General features: G+C 45.4%; 1 protein-coding gene across 6 annotated transcripts in view; it reads left to right on the top strand.

Annotated features, from left to right (window-relative positions):
- The window catches only part of LOC130906077 (gamma-aminobutyric acid receptor subunit beta-2-like), a 218,364-nt gene that overhangs the window by 183,681 nt on the left and 19,974 nt on the right, over positions 1-14,709 (top strand). For all 6 annotated transcript variants that reach the window (XM_057819990.1, XM_057819987.1, XM_057819986.1 and 3 more), the window contains one exon: positions 12,383-12,535. In XM_057819990.1, coding sequence (XP_057675973.1) covers positions 12,383-12,535 — 153 coding nt within the window. The remainder of the gene's footprint in view (positions 1-12,382; positions 12,536-14,709) is intronic.

The raw sequence follows: 14,709 nt of genomic DNA, 5'->3' as shown, positions 1-14,709 counted from the left end.
TACTTGAAACCAACAGAAAGTAGCGCTGCGTGACGTCAAAAAAGTCCGAGTGCAACAAAGGAAAGCAGACCGCACATATACTGTTGTATAATGAAATGCCAGATATGCAATTACTGTAGAGGTCAACCATTTAGATTAATTAGACCTGATAAATATACCGTCTTGGCCCGAATATAAGACGGTGTTTTTTGCATTGAAATAAGACTGAAAAAGAGGGGGTCGTCTTATATTCGTTGTTTAGACATTATACCCATTCACGACGCTAGATGGCGCCAGATATCATTGAAGCGATTTTCTGTCATGACAGATCTCAGCTAGTCTCCCCATTCACGACGCTAGATGGCGCCAGATATAATTGAAGTGATGTTCTGTCATGACAGATCTCAGTTACTCTTTTTAGTTTAACCAGTTTGCATTATTTTATTGCCATGTTTTTCCTTATTCAGATTTGTTTCATGACTACAGTTACAGTTAGACTTCACTTTGATGGTTAATGCAGTTATTGCAATTTTGTTGTTTTATAACTATAGATTGTTTTTTTTTTACATTTCAAAAACCAGAAGCCATTCTTTCACAAATGTGATTGCTCTTTAGTTTACATATTTAAATGTTCAGATATTAAGATTTAAATGAGGCAAAATAACATGCTTTTTCTCTCAAATATATTGTTATAATCATTTGTTTCGGATATACCGTAATTTTTCTCTGTTTAAAAATTAATTTATTGTTCAAAAAGTCTTTTTTTCAAACTTGAGGCATGTAAAAGAGGGGGTCATCTTATAATCAGGGCCGTCTTATATTTGGGCCAATACGGGTATTTTAATAATATAATGTACTTGCCATCAATGCTGAGAGGTGGCGGAGGAGACACTGTTACGCGACTTTAAAAAAAAAAAAAAAAACGACTGGAGATAAAATGATGAACAAGACTCCAGCGTCGTAAAGTCAAAATCACGTAAGTCGTGTACGTCGTAAGCCGGGGACTACGTGTACTATAGTATAGCCACAAAAAAAAGGTTTCCAGACACATTTGAAAATAGTGCTTTAAAACTAGCACTTGATTATTTAGTTGCTAATGTACCCCAGAACTTAAGTTTTATTAAGTGACAGCTCCGAAATGGGGGATTTTATGTAGCTTTTTACTGTTTTGTTACATTGCTATGTGAGCAAATTCCCTTTAGTGCTTGCACTTGGATGGATACGAAAATACCATCCTTGCTAATTGCTTGTACTATAGCTTGTCAAGATGAAAACATTCAAATAGAATTTGTATCAGGAGATACCCTCTGAGACAACAGAAGATGCCATGACTTATTTAAAAGCAATAAACAAAAAGAATGTTGTCTGATACCATGAAATATTTATGATTTTGATGCTTCCATATTCATGATTTGGTCGTGAAAGCAGGCAATGTAAGTGTAAACAGGACAGTAAAGGGCTTTTCCTACCTAAAAGGGTTATTATAAGGCAACATAACTCTGACGATTTGCCTATGAATTTGCATTGTTTGAAAAGCCGGTGTGTTTTGTCGATACCATTAATGAAATTTAAAGTGCGTACGACAGGAGAAAAAAAAAGTCTTAAATAGGATTATCATGTGAATTAGAATCATATTTTGAGACGATTCTACTATATACAACAATTTAGCAAAGCGCAGGTCACGAGAAATTAGTCTTTTAATTTGCCAGTTAGCCACGCCTACCATTATAGGGCTCTAGCGTCCCCAACAGGTGGATGACGTCAGCGGAGTCACGATTTCATCTGATTTAGCATGCAACCCATTGAGGGGGAATTATTCACAACGAGGAAAACGTGACGAAGAGAGTCCCGCAAAATGTCATTGTTTCAGTGTCTCTACTCCCAATATTTTTACTGGATATTATTTTTCCCCAATAGCTAAATAAATGGCATGTTCATGATAAATAACAGTCTTGTGCTAAATGGAATATGAAATAATAAAAATTCGGGCTGTCAAAATTATCGCGTTAACGGGCGGTAATTAATTTTTTAAATTAATCACGTTAAAATATTTGACGCAATTAACGCACATGCTACGCTCAAACAGATTAAAATGACGGCACAGTGTCATATTCACTTATTACTTGTGTTTTCTGTCTCCCTCTGCTGGTGCTTTGGTGCGACTGATTTTATAAGCATTGTGTAATTATTGACATCAACAATGGCGAGCTACTAGTTTATTTTTTGAATGAAAATTTTACAAATTTTATTAAAGGAAAACATTTAGAGGGGTTTTAATTAGGGCTGTCAAACGATTAAAATTTTTAATCGAGTTAATTACAGCTTAAAAATTAATTAATCGTAATTAATCGCAGTTAATCGCAATTCAAACCATCTCTAAAATATACCATATTTTTCTGTAAATTATTGTTGGAATGGAAAGATAAGACACACAACGGATATATACATACAACATACTGTACATAAGTACTGTATTTGTTTATTGTAACAATAAATCCACAAATGCCCTTATTAACATTCTTTCTGTTAAAGTGATCCACGGATAGAAAGACTTGTAGTTCTCAAAAGATAATTGTTATAGTTACAAGTTATAGTAATTTTATATTAAAACTAGGGCTGTCAAACGATTAAAATTTTTAATCGAGTTAATTACAGCTTAAAAATTAATTAATCTTAATTAATCGCAATTAATCGCAATTCAAACCATCTATAAAATATGCCATATTTTTCTTTAAATTATATATATATATATTCTGTAAAATAAATTGTTGGAATGGAAAGATAACGGTACATAAGGACTGTAGTGGGCATTTCACTCTACTGTCATTTAAATCTGTCTATGCTGTCCTCACTCCGAAGCGTCTACTTTTTCCAAAGCTAGACAGCTAGTGAACGACGCCTTAATAATCACACTTCATTTTTCATCTGATTTATTAATAAAATGGCCTCGAACCACTGTCCTCTTTAGACCGTCGTAAAACTACAAAAAAAAAGTACACAAGCATTGCATTAGCAACAACGTTAGCTTAGCACGCTATACAGGTTTACTAAACATAAACAAAAAGCGTCTCATTCAAAAAATAAAACATTTCGCTTACTAACATGTACATTCTTTACAACAACCATACTTACGGACAAATCTTGTCCAAGGATCATATAAGCACAACATTACAACGTAGGCGTCAGCCCGAGACGTCGTGCAGCCATATTGAACTGGCAAGAAAACAATACACCATGTCGCAAAGCGACCACAAGAGTTCGCTGTTAGACAGCACAAAAAGCGTTGCTGTAAAACTTACCAAAAGGCAGAATACTGTTTGAGCGGGACATGTGCGTTAATTGCGTCAAATATTTTAACGTGATTGATTTAAAAAATTAATTACCACGCGTTAACGCGATAATTTTGACAGCCCTAGTTTTAATATAAAATTTCTGTAACTTGTACTAACATTTATCTTTTAAGAAAAAGTCTTTCTATCCATGGATCGCTTTAACAGAATGTTAGTTCATGCCATCTTGTTGATTTATTGTTATAATAAACAAATACAGTACTTATGTACAGTATGTTGAATGTATATATCCGTGTTATCTTTCCATTCCAACAATAATTTACAGAAAAATATGGCATATTTTATAGATGGTTTGAATTGCGATTAATTAATTTTTAAGCTGTGATTAACTCGATTAAAAATTTTAATCGTTTGACAGCCCTAATAAAAATGCATTTATTCAAGACGACATGCCAAAATTACTCCATAATGGTCAAAACTGTCGACTTCACCTTTACTGTTGCACCTCTCGAACGATATTCTATGCCACCAAAATCGGGCTTATGTCATTTCCCTTCCCCGGCTTCGGATAATGTAAACAAACCAAGAGGCGTGACAGCTAGCCGACATTCTAACCCGAACCGAGTGATGTTTCAAAGTCTTCGAAGCGGAAAATCACATGTGACTAGCCCGGATCATTTCACATGACGACTGGTTTGTCGAGTGTCTTCGCCAATCGGCAAACTGCCTGGTGGGGAGCAACTTACAGCTCGATCCCCTGCTACTACGGACAGGAGAGCTTGCCGGGGAAGCAGCTGGACAATGACCGCTGAACAAACCGGCCGACGTCGGAGGACCTTTTCACAAAATGCAAGCCACCCACATATTAAAATGATCCCAGTATTTGACATAAAACAAAACACGATGTTTACTCACTTCCTCGTAAGTCCCATGGCCCCACAGTAGTAGGGCTTGTTTTGGCCAATATCCACCGGTGAATGGGAACCTTTTGAAACCCCGAAAAGGCGCACACGCCTCTCCCTCGTACAGCAAGATTTCTCTACAGCCGTTTGGCTGGCGTGATGCGAAAAATAAACGTATTAATCCACAAAATCAGCTGAATCCTTAGTCCTTCTCATACAACAGTACGGCTGTATGGTGAAGAGGACTCCTTCCTCCATACACACCACAGCGCCCTCTTTCTCAACTCGAGACTGTTGCCGGAAGTCACTCATTTTCATGGCGCGGGATTCAAAAAACTAAATAAATATAGCGATCGCTTCCACACACATCCAAGCGGTCCATTTCATTATGAAATAAACATGCTTTTTTGTGTCATCGGTACTTTAAGGATGCCAGCGCTAGTGTTGCCCTGCTAATGCGGCTTAAATCAAAGCGGATACGTACAGAACGGGGATTCCCTTTTAGCACGATGTCAATGACAAGGTGCGACCCTGATATCGTTCAAAGATGCAAACGTTATCATAGGCTTGGCGTTCGTCCAATACAAGTGTCACGTTTCCAGTCAAGGAGAGCCAATGTCATTGTATCTAATGAATAACGCATACCGGTAGGTTTTGTTGTGTTCCTTTCAACCTTCTGCGTTTCTTCATCCTGGGAACTTAAACCTGAGTGACACTCACAGTGGCTCATGCTTAAATTAACTAAATTAAATAGCAGATGTACACCATGGCCCAACGGACTCTTAAGTGTTTTCATGTGTAAAGGTTGTCCCTTTAGCCCTGGTCTGTCTGCATGACTTTCAAGTAGAGCTGAAACGAATACTCGAGTAACTCGGGTTTAAAAACTGATCCGAGTAATTTTATTCACCTCGAGCAATTGTTTAATTTTGCCAGCTCTAAGCATCACATTTTGCCCGGACTACTTTTAATGCGGGACAATGCGCTGACGTCACATGCGTAGAGGAAGAAGCAATAAAAAAATAAAAATAGCCGACAACCGCTACAAACTACGCCGACGTTGCTAAAAACTACGCCCGCATGATGCTAGTTTGGTAGCAGGTAATGTCCGAGGCGTCTCATAGATATAGCATGCATTTAGAACTAGATGCGAAATGACAGATTCGGCTGCATCTGGGTAGCGTTAGTAAACAGCCACCATCTTTAAGCAGTAGACTTCTCAGCGCTAACTCGCTCAAGCAAAGTTAGCCCTTCGAAGGGCTAGGTTTCTATTGATTATGACCACTGTCGATGCGTGGCTAGCGTGTCTTAAATACAGGCTTTATTTAATCTTTAAAAACACAGCGCTGTAGAGTGGAGGGTGTAAAATTAAAACATAATAAAGCTAACTGTCAGTTTTTGCTCAGTAGTCATTGCTGAATAAAACACCAAGTAGCACTGGTCCCTAATGTGCTCCAATACAGCAAGTAGCATACATTTATTTTGAACACTGCAAAAACTCAAAATCATATCAGTACTTACAGTTTAGACTAACTTAAAACTTAACTCGAACTTAAAAATAGCTTGACACAAATGGAAATTGAATTGAAACACGTGGGAAAAACACGTAGCTTTCAAGTGATGTGTGTTATCAAGTGTAATTACCGTACATTTTTAGGGAAGAAATATGTTTTTTTTTTAATAAGATCTAGAAGTTTTTTGAGGGAAAGCAGTGAATTCTAGTCACATCTGAGATGTAATTGTTGGCTGTTTTCAACAATGTACATCGAAAATAAAGACACTGATTGACTGAAAATGGTTCAATATTGGATTAAATGTCTTTTTTCTCATGTATATTTATAATTAGGGCTGTCAAAATTATCGCATTAACGGGCGGTAATTATTTTTTTTAATTAATCACGTTAAAATATTTGACGCAATTAACGCACATGTCCCGCTCAGACAGTATTCTGCCTTTTGCTGAGTTTTACAGCAAGGGTTTTTGTGCTGTCTAACAGCGAACTCTTGTGGTCGCTTTGGTTTATTGTTTTCTTGCCAGTTCAATATGGCTGCACTACGTCTCGGGCTGACGCCTATGTTGTAATATTGTGCTTATATGATCCTTGGACAAGATTTCTCCGTAAGTATGGTTGTTGTAATGTTAGGGTTGCGTGAGCAAGAGAGGATCCCGGAGCAGACACACAGGGGTGAGATGCGTGCTCTTTTTATTAGTGATCACAAAAGTGTGGCGAGGGCTGGTGACTTGGCTCGGGGTAGTTGAGCTGGCGTGAGGCAAGGGAGCTCGGAGGGAGACAGGCGTGGAATCCGACAAGGGGCGCGCAGAGAACAGGTCCTGGAGCGAGAGAAAAAAACAAGTCGTGAGCCGGTGATCAGAGGAACGTATCTAAGCAATGCGAGAAACAACTGACGGTGGAACCAGACGAGTTGATCGGGCGACGAGGTGGAGCGTCTGCTTGGCTTTTAAGGCTGGCTGATGTTAATTGCCCTCAGGTGTGGCCGCTCCACTCGTCTGACCTGTAATCAAGTAAAAACATGCACACCTGCTGGAGGTGGGCATGTCTCAAAAGGAAGGGGAAGAGGACCTAACAGGACCCCCCCCCCTACGGGCGCCACCTGGCGCACGACGAAGAGCCCCGGGATGGGCACGGTGGAAATCCCGGATGAGCACGCGGGACAACACCCACCGGGCCGGGATCCAGGACCGCTCCTCCGGGCCATAGCCCTCCCAGTCAACCAGGTACTGGAGCCCCCGGCCACGGCGGCGAACATCCAGAAGCCGCTCCACCCTGTAGGCCGGATGCCCGTCGACCGACAGAGGCGGTGGAGGGGGCGGAACAGGGGGGGCCAACGGACTTGTGGAAACCGGCTTGACGTGGGAGACATGGAACGTGGGGTGCACCCGGTAATGAGCAGGGAGCCGAAGACGCACTGCGTTGGGGTTTACCACCTTGATGACCTCAAAGGGGCCTACGAACCGGGGGGCGAGCTTCGCCGACTCAGTCTTCAGCGGCAAGGACTTCGAAGAGAGCCACACCTTTTGACCAACCGTATAGGCCGGCGCAGGTGTGCGGCGGCGGTCAGATTGGGCGCATGACTTCTCGGAGGCCCGTAGGAGCGCGGAGCGTGCCTGTTCCCAAACCCTGGAGCAACGATTGATATGCGTCTGGACCGACGGAACCGCAATGTCTTGTTCCTGCGTGGGAAACAATGGAGGTTGGTAGCCCAAGGAGCAGAGGAATGGGGACATACCGGAGGAGGCGTTTGGCAGAGAGTTGTGCGCATATTCTATCCACGGAAGCTGGTCGCTCCAGGTGTTAGGACGGGCCTGTGTGGTACAGCGGAGGGCCGCTTCGAGCTGCTGGTTCGTGCGCTCGCATTGCCCGTTTGTTTGAGGGTGGTACCCCGACGACAGACTCACCCCGATACCCAGTGCAGTGCAAAATGCTCTCCAGACCTGAGATGTGAATTGCGGTCCTCGGTCGGAGACAATGTCTGCTGGGATGCCGTGTAAGCGGAATACATGGTGAGTGAGCAAGTCTGAAGTTTCCTTGGCCGAGGGAAGCTTGCGAAGGGGGATGAAATGGGCTGCCTTGGAGAATCTGTCTACCACGGTGAGAATGACTGTGTTACCTCTGGAAGGGGGGAGACCGGTGACAAAATCCAGAGCGATGTGTGACCAAGGGCGGCTTGGAATTGGTAAGGGGCGGAGGAGTCCAGAGCTGGGCTTGGTGGAAGTTTTGCTGCGGGCGCAAACTGTACAGGCGAGGACAAATGACCTTGTGTCTTCCGACATGGATGGCCACCAAAACCGCTGGCGCAGCACGGCGAGTGTCCGTCTGATGCCGGGGTGGCAGAAGAGGCGGGACGAGTGTGCCCACTCCAGCACCTGGGAACGTAGGGACTCGGGAACAAAGAGATCAGACTGAGGGCCCTCTCGGGGGTCCGGGTGCTCACCGTGGGCTTCCTTCACCATTCCCTCGATCTCCCACTCCATCGAAGCAAGGAAACAGGTCTGTGGGAGGATGGGTGCGGGCTCTTCCCTTGGTTCGCTGGCCTGGAACTGACGTGAAAGGGCATCTGGCTTGGTGTTTTTTGAACCTGGGATGTAAGACAGAGTAAAGTAGAAACGGGAGAAAAACATGGCCCACCTCGCCTGTCGTGGATTTAGTCGCTTGGCTGACTTCAGGTATTCGAGGTTCTTGTGATCAGTTAACACAAGGAAGGGTTGCGATGTTCCCTCCAGATGGTGGCGCCATTCCTCCAAGGCCAACTTGACTGCCAGGAGTTCTCTGTCTCCGATGGTGTAATTGCGCTCTGCAGGAGACAGTTTGCGGGAGAAGAAGGCGCATGGGTGAACCTTACCATCGGCAGGCCTCCGTTGTGACAGCACTGCCCCCACGCCCGTCTCTGAAGCGTCAACCTCTACAATGAACTGAAGCGATGGGTTAGGAGGGGCCAATATAGGTGCCGAAGTGAAACGGGCCTTGAGGTCACTGAAAGCGGAGCCGGCAGGATCAGACCAATGGAATTGTGTGGCGGTAGAGGTGAGGGCTGTGAGGGGAGCTGCAATCCTGCTGTAATTTCGGATGAACCTTCTGTAATAATTGGCGAAGCCGAGAAAGCGCTGGAGCTGCTTTCTGTCAGAGGGGCGTGGCCATTCCAGGACTGCCTTAACTTTCGCTGGGTCCATTCGCAATTGGCCCTTGCCAACGATGTAGCCAAGAAATGTGGTCTCGTTGACATGAAACTCACATTTCTCAGCCTTTACAAAGAGTCTGTTCTCGAGAAGACGTTGGAGAACTTTATGGACATGATCTTTGTGTTCAGAGGGGGTGCGTGAGAATATCAGGATGTCATCAAGGTAGACCACCACAAATCTGTTGATGAAGTCTCGGAGGACGTCATTAACCAAGTTCTGAAAAACTGCAGGGGCGTTAGTGAGGCCAAAAGGCATGACCAAATATTCATAATGCCCCAGGGGCGTATTAAATGCAGTTTTCCACTCGTCCCCCTCTCTGATGCGGACGAGGTGATAAGCGCTGCGCAGGTCGAGCTTTGTGAAAATCGTAGCACTATGGAGGGGGGTGAAAGCGGAGTCCATGAGTGGAAGAGGGTACCTATTCTTGATGGTGATGTCGTTTAGGGCTCGGTAGTCGATGCAGGGCCGCAGGCCACCATCCTTCTTGCCTATGAAAAAGAAGCCTGCGCCGACCGGGGAGGAGGAGGGACGGATGGTGCCAGTGGCCAGGGATTCGGAGATGTACTTCTCCATCGCCTCCCTCTCCGGTTGTGAGATGTTGAATAGCCGACCCTTGGGCAGAGCAGCACCAGGAAGGAGGTCGATGGCGCAGTCGTACGGACGATGCGGAGGGAGCGACATCGCACGATCCTTACTAAAAACCTGCCAGAGCTCGTGGTAGCATTCCGGGACAGTTGAGAGGTCTGGTTGCTCCAGCTTCTGAGCGGGACAGGATGGCACTAGAGCAGATTTGAGACAGTTAATGTGGCAGAACGGACTCCAAGCGGTTACCTTGGGAAGGGACCAGTCTATGGTGGGATTATGTTTCTTGAGCCAAGGTAACCCAAGGACCAAGGGTGTGCGGGGACTCACAAAGACTAGGAAAGTGCTCACCTCTTGGTGGTTGCCTGACAGGAGCAGCTTGATGGCCTCAGTTTTCTGATCCACACTGAAGAGGAGCTGCCCGTCGAGTGCAGTGGTCCTCAATGGCACGGGGAGCGGGTGCGTAATCAGCCCTAATTGTGCCACGAGCTCTTGATCAATAAAGTTCTCGTCTGAACCGCAATCAACTAGGGCATCTACCGAGCGTGACTGGCCCCGCAAAGAGAGGGTAGCTGTGAGCTGCAACCGACCCGAGGAGTTGTGTGACATGTGGCTTACAAGTAGCGTCTCTACTGGTGAACCTGGACGCACTGGGCAGCTACGCAGAAAATGACCACTTTTCCCACAGTAAATACACAAGCGTGCGTCAAACCTACGCATGCGCTCCTCCCGAGACAGCCTGATGCGCCCCAGTTGCAGTTGCTCGGCGTCTACAGCAGGGGGCGATATCGCGGGTGCAGCGCCTGTGGCCTGGAGAGGAAGTTGACGTGGAGCTGGCCGACGGAAGACAGTGGAGGGGGGAGGCATGGTGGTTAACTGTGTGCTATGCTCTCTCTGACGTTCGCGTAAACGATTGTCAATATTGATGGAAAGTTTTATGACAGCGTCCAAGGAAGATTGTGCATCACGGGCGGCCAATTCATCTTTGAGGCGTTCATTAAGACCGCGGACGAACACCTCCTGCAGCGCCTCGTCATTAAAGCGGCTTTCAGCCGCTAATGTCCGGAACTCAACGGCGAACTCGGCGACGCTCCGAGTCCCCTGGTGAGCAGACAAGAGCCGCTTGGCGGCTTCTTTTCCACGGACTGGATGATCGAATATTTTCCTCATTTCCTCCGTGAAACGAGGATACGTGGCACATACCGGCGAACCACTCTGCCACACTGAGCACGCCCAATCCAACGCGGTGCCCCGCAAACAGCCAATGAGGTAGGCGATTTTTGCTCTGTCTTCGTGGTATGTGGACGGCTGTTGCTCAAAAACTAAGCTACATTGCACCAAAAAGGCGCGACAAGTGCCGAGATTGCCGTCGTAAGGCGCCGGTGCGGGCACGTGAGGCTCTCGGAAAGTCAACGATGACGCCGGGTTATTTGTGGGTATGTGGAACGGAGGAGTAGCGGCGTAACGTGGTGCTGGCTCGGCTAAGCGGGCTTGAGGCAGTGGTGTGAGCTGCTTTTGTATGGCTTGGAGTGAATGAGTGATGTCCGTTACCTTATGGAAGAGCGATTCTATGGCCTGGTGGTGGTCAATGAGTGATGTAGGCGAGCTGGCGAGGTTGTCTGCGAGATCCATTATGGCCCGATCAAACTGTTAGGGTTGCGTGAGCAAGAGAGGATCCCGGAGCAGACACACAGGGGTGAGATGCGTGCTCTTTTTATTAGTGATCACAAAAGTGTGGCGAGGGCTGGTGACTTGGCTCGGGGTAGTTGAGCTGGCGTGAGGCAAGGGAGCTCGGAGGGAGACAGGCGTGGAATCCGACAAGGGGCGCGCAGAGAACAGGTCCTGGAGCGAGAGAAAAAAACAAGTCGTGAGCCGGTGATCAGAGGAACGTATCTAAGCAATGCGAGAAACAACTGACGGTGGAACCAGACGAGTTGATCGGGCGACGAGGTGGAGCGTCTGCTTGGCTTTTAAGGCTGGCTGATGTTAATTGCCCTCAGGTGTGGCCGCTCCACTCGTCTGACCTGTAATCAAGTAAAAACATGCACACCTGCTGGAGGTGGGCATGTCTCAAAAGGAAGGGGAAGAGGACCTAACATGTAAAGAATGTACATATTATGTTAGTAAGCGAAATGTTATATTTTTTGTATGAGACGCTTTTTGTTTATGTTTAGTGAACCTGTATAGCGTGCTAAGCTAACGTTGTTGCTAATGCAATGCTTGTGTACTTTTTTTTTGTAGTTTTACGACGGTCTAAAGAGGACAATGGTTTGAGGCCATTTTATTAATAAATCAGATGAAAAAGGAAGAAGTCTGATTATTAAGGCGTCGTTCACTAGCTGTCTAGCTTTGGAAAAAGTAGACGCTTCGGAGTGAGGACAGCACAGACAGATTTAAATGACAGTAGAGTGAAATGCCCACTACAGTCCTTATGTACCGTATGTTGAATGTATATATCCATCTTGTGTCTTATCTTTCCATTCCAACAATTTATTTTACAGAATATATATATAATTTACAGAAAAATATGGCATATTTTATAGATGGTTTGAATTGCGATTAATTACGATTAATTAATTTTTAAGCTGTAATTAACTCGATTAAAAATTTTAATCGTTTGACAGCCCTATTTATAATTGCTCTTTACCTAAAAAAATGTTTTATCCAATTACTCAATTAATCGATAGAATTATCAGTCGATTACTTGATTACTAAAAATGTTCGATAGCTGCAGCCCTACTTTCAAGTAAATTGAAGTTCAGTGAGACTTCTTTTCCAGTTGTGTGACTATTTACATTTGTAATTGATCTCCAATTCGTTTTGGTTGAAATATGGGATCCTGTAAAATGTTCGTCATTGAGCGCTTTAAAGACTACGATCCAGTTTCAATATGGATTGGGTGATCAAAGTGTTTCTTCTTTTTGACTTTGTAGGATCTTATCCACGCCTGTCTTTAAGTTTTAAGCTGAAGAGAAATATTGGATATTTCATCCTGCAAACATACATGCCTTCAATCCTGATCACCATTCTCTCCTGGGTCTCCTTTTGGATCAACTACGACGCATCTGCTGCCAGGGTGGCTCTGGGTAAGTCAGTCTTTTTGGTGGAATAACCCCTGAAAAAAATACAGGCAACAATTGAGACAATGGAACCAAAGTAAAGAGTTTAGTACTGTATATTGTCATTGATCTGCAGTATCAATAGACGTGATGTTTTGTTTTTTAGGAATTTTGCAAGCACGAAAGATGGAAAAATATTGATGGGGGTACGAACCTTTAGAGGGTGGCAATTATTTCATGATGATATAATACATCATCGATTCTTTGGACAATGATACAACGATTTGATTCAAGAGTCTTCGATCGATTGAATACACGATTATGAGGACACTTAACACAATCTCTTCCAATTTACTGAAAGCGTAAGAAAAAAATTACAAATCAGTTTTGATGTGTATGAAAATTTGTTGATTAAAGATCAGATTTTTTTTTAAAGAAAAAACAACAAGAACAAAAGCTAACCATCAATTATCTATCATTTAATCCGGGGTCAGGTCGCGGGGCAGCAGCTTTAGCAGGGAATGGTAAAATGGACAGTACTTATATAGCGCATTTATCTACATGGTTACCATGCCCAAAGCGCTTTACATTAGCACACATTTACCCTTTCACGCACACATTCACACACCAATGGTGCTTCTGCCATGCAAGGCGCTGTCAACCCATTGGTGGCAAATTAGGGTTCAGTGCCTTGCCCAAGTGCACTTCGACAGTGGGCAGTCATAGCCGGGAATCGAAAAACTGACCCAACGATCCAAGGACAACTCCAGCTACCAACTGCGCCACGACTACGAAACCAGACTTTCCTCTACCCAGCCACTTCAACCAGCTCCTACGGCTAGATCCCAGGGCGTTCCCAGGCCAGCTGAGTGACATAGTCCTTCCAGCGTGTCCTAGGTCGTCCCCGAGGCCTCCCGCCAGTGGAACATGCTCGGAACACCTCTCCAAGAGGCATCTGAAGCACATACCCCAGCCACCTCAACTGGCTCCTCTCAACGCGGAAGAGTAGTGGCTCGACCCAGAGTCCCTCCCGGATGACCCACCTTCTCACCCATCTCCATCCACCCATCTCTGAGAGACAGAGCCCGGACACTCTGCGGAGGAAACTCATTTTGGCCGCTTGTATCCGGGATCTTGTTCTTTTGGTCACGACCCACAGCTCGTGACCATAGATGAGAGTAGGAACGTAAATCGACTGGTAAACCTTCTTCACCACAACGGACCGTTACAGAGTCTGCGTCACTGCAGATGCTGCACCGCCTGTCCATCTCTTGCTCCCTCCTGCCCTCACTCGTGAACAAGACCCAAGGATACCTAAACTCCTCCACTTGGAGTAGGATCTCATCCCCAACCCGGAGAGGGTACACCACCCTTTTCTGACTAAGGACCAAGGTCTCTGATTTGGTGATGCTGATCTTCATCCCAATCACTTCACACTCGGCTGCGAACCGCTCCAGTGAGAGTTGGAGATCACAGCTTGATGAAGCCAACAGCACCACATCATCTGCAAAAAAGCAGAGATTCAATGCTGAGGCCTCCAAACCAGACCCTCTCAATGCTTCGGCTGCATCTAAAAATTCTGTCCATACAATTTATGAACAGAATCGGTGACAAAGGGCAACCTTGGCGGAGTCCAACCCTCACTGGGAATGAATCAGACTTACTGCCGGCAATGCGGACCAAACTCTGACACCGGTCGTAAAGGGACTGAACAGCCCTTACCAAGGGGCTCGGTACCCCGTACTTACAAAGCACCTCCCACAGGACCCCCAGAGGGACACAGTCGAACGCCGTCTCCATATCTACAACACACATATAGAATGGTTGGCCGAACTCCCATGCACCCTCGAGGACCCTGCCGAGGGTGTAGAGCAGGGGTGTCCAAGTCCGGTCCTCGAGAGCCCCTATTCAGCTTGTTTTCCATGTTGCCCTCATCCAACACACCTGAATCTAATAATCCGGATCATTCTCGGGCTCCTGCAGCGCTTGCTGATGAACTGATCCTTTGATTCAGGTGTGTTAAAGGAGGGAGACAAGGAAAACAAGCCGGATAGGGGCTCTCACGGACCGGACTTGGGCATCCCTGGTGTATAGCTAGTCAACTGTTCCACAGCCGGGACGAAAACCAGAAAGCTCTTCCTGAATCCAAGATTCGACTTCTCGACAGACCTTCCTCTCCAGCACCCCTGAATAAACTTTAC

Source organism: Corythoichthys intestinalis, chromosome 18 (assembly GCF_030265065.1).
Source record: "Corythoichthys intestinalis isolate RoL2023-P3 chromosome 18, ASM3026506v1, whole genome shotgun sequence".
In the NCBI taxonomy this organism is placed as follows: domain Eukaryota; kingdom Metazoa; phylum Chordata; class Actinopteri; order Syngnathiformes; family Syngnathidae; genus Corythoichthys; species Corythoichthys intestinalis.
This window is presented reverse-complemented; position numbering and strand designations above follow the sequence as displayed.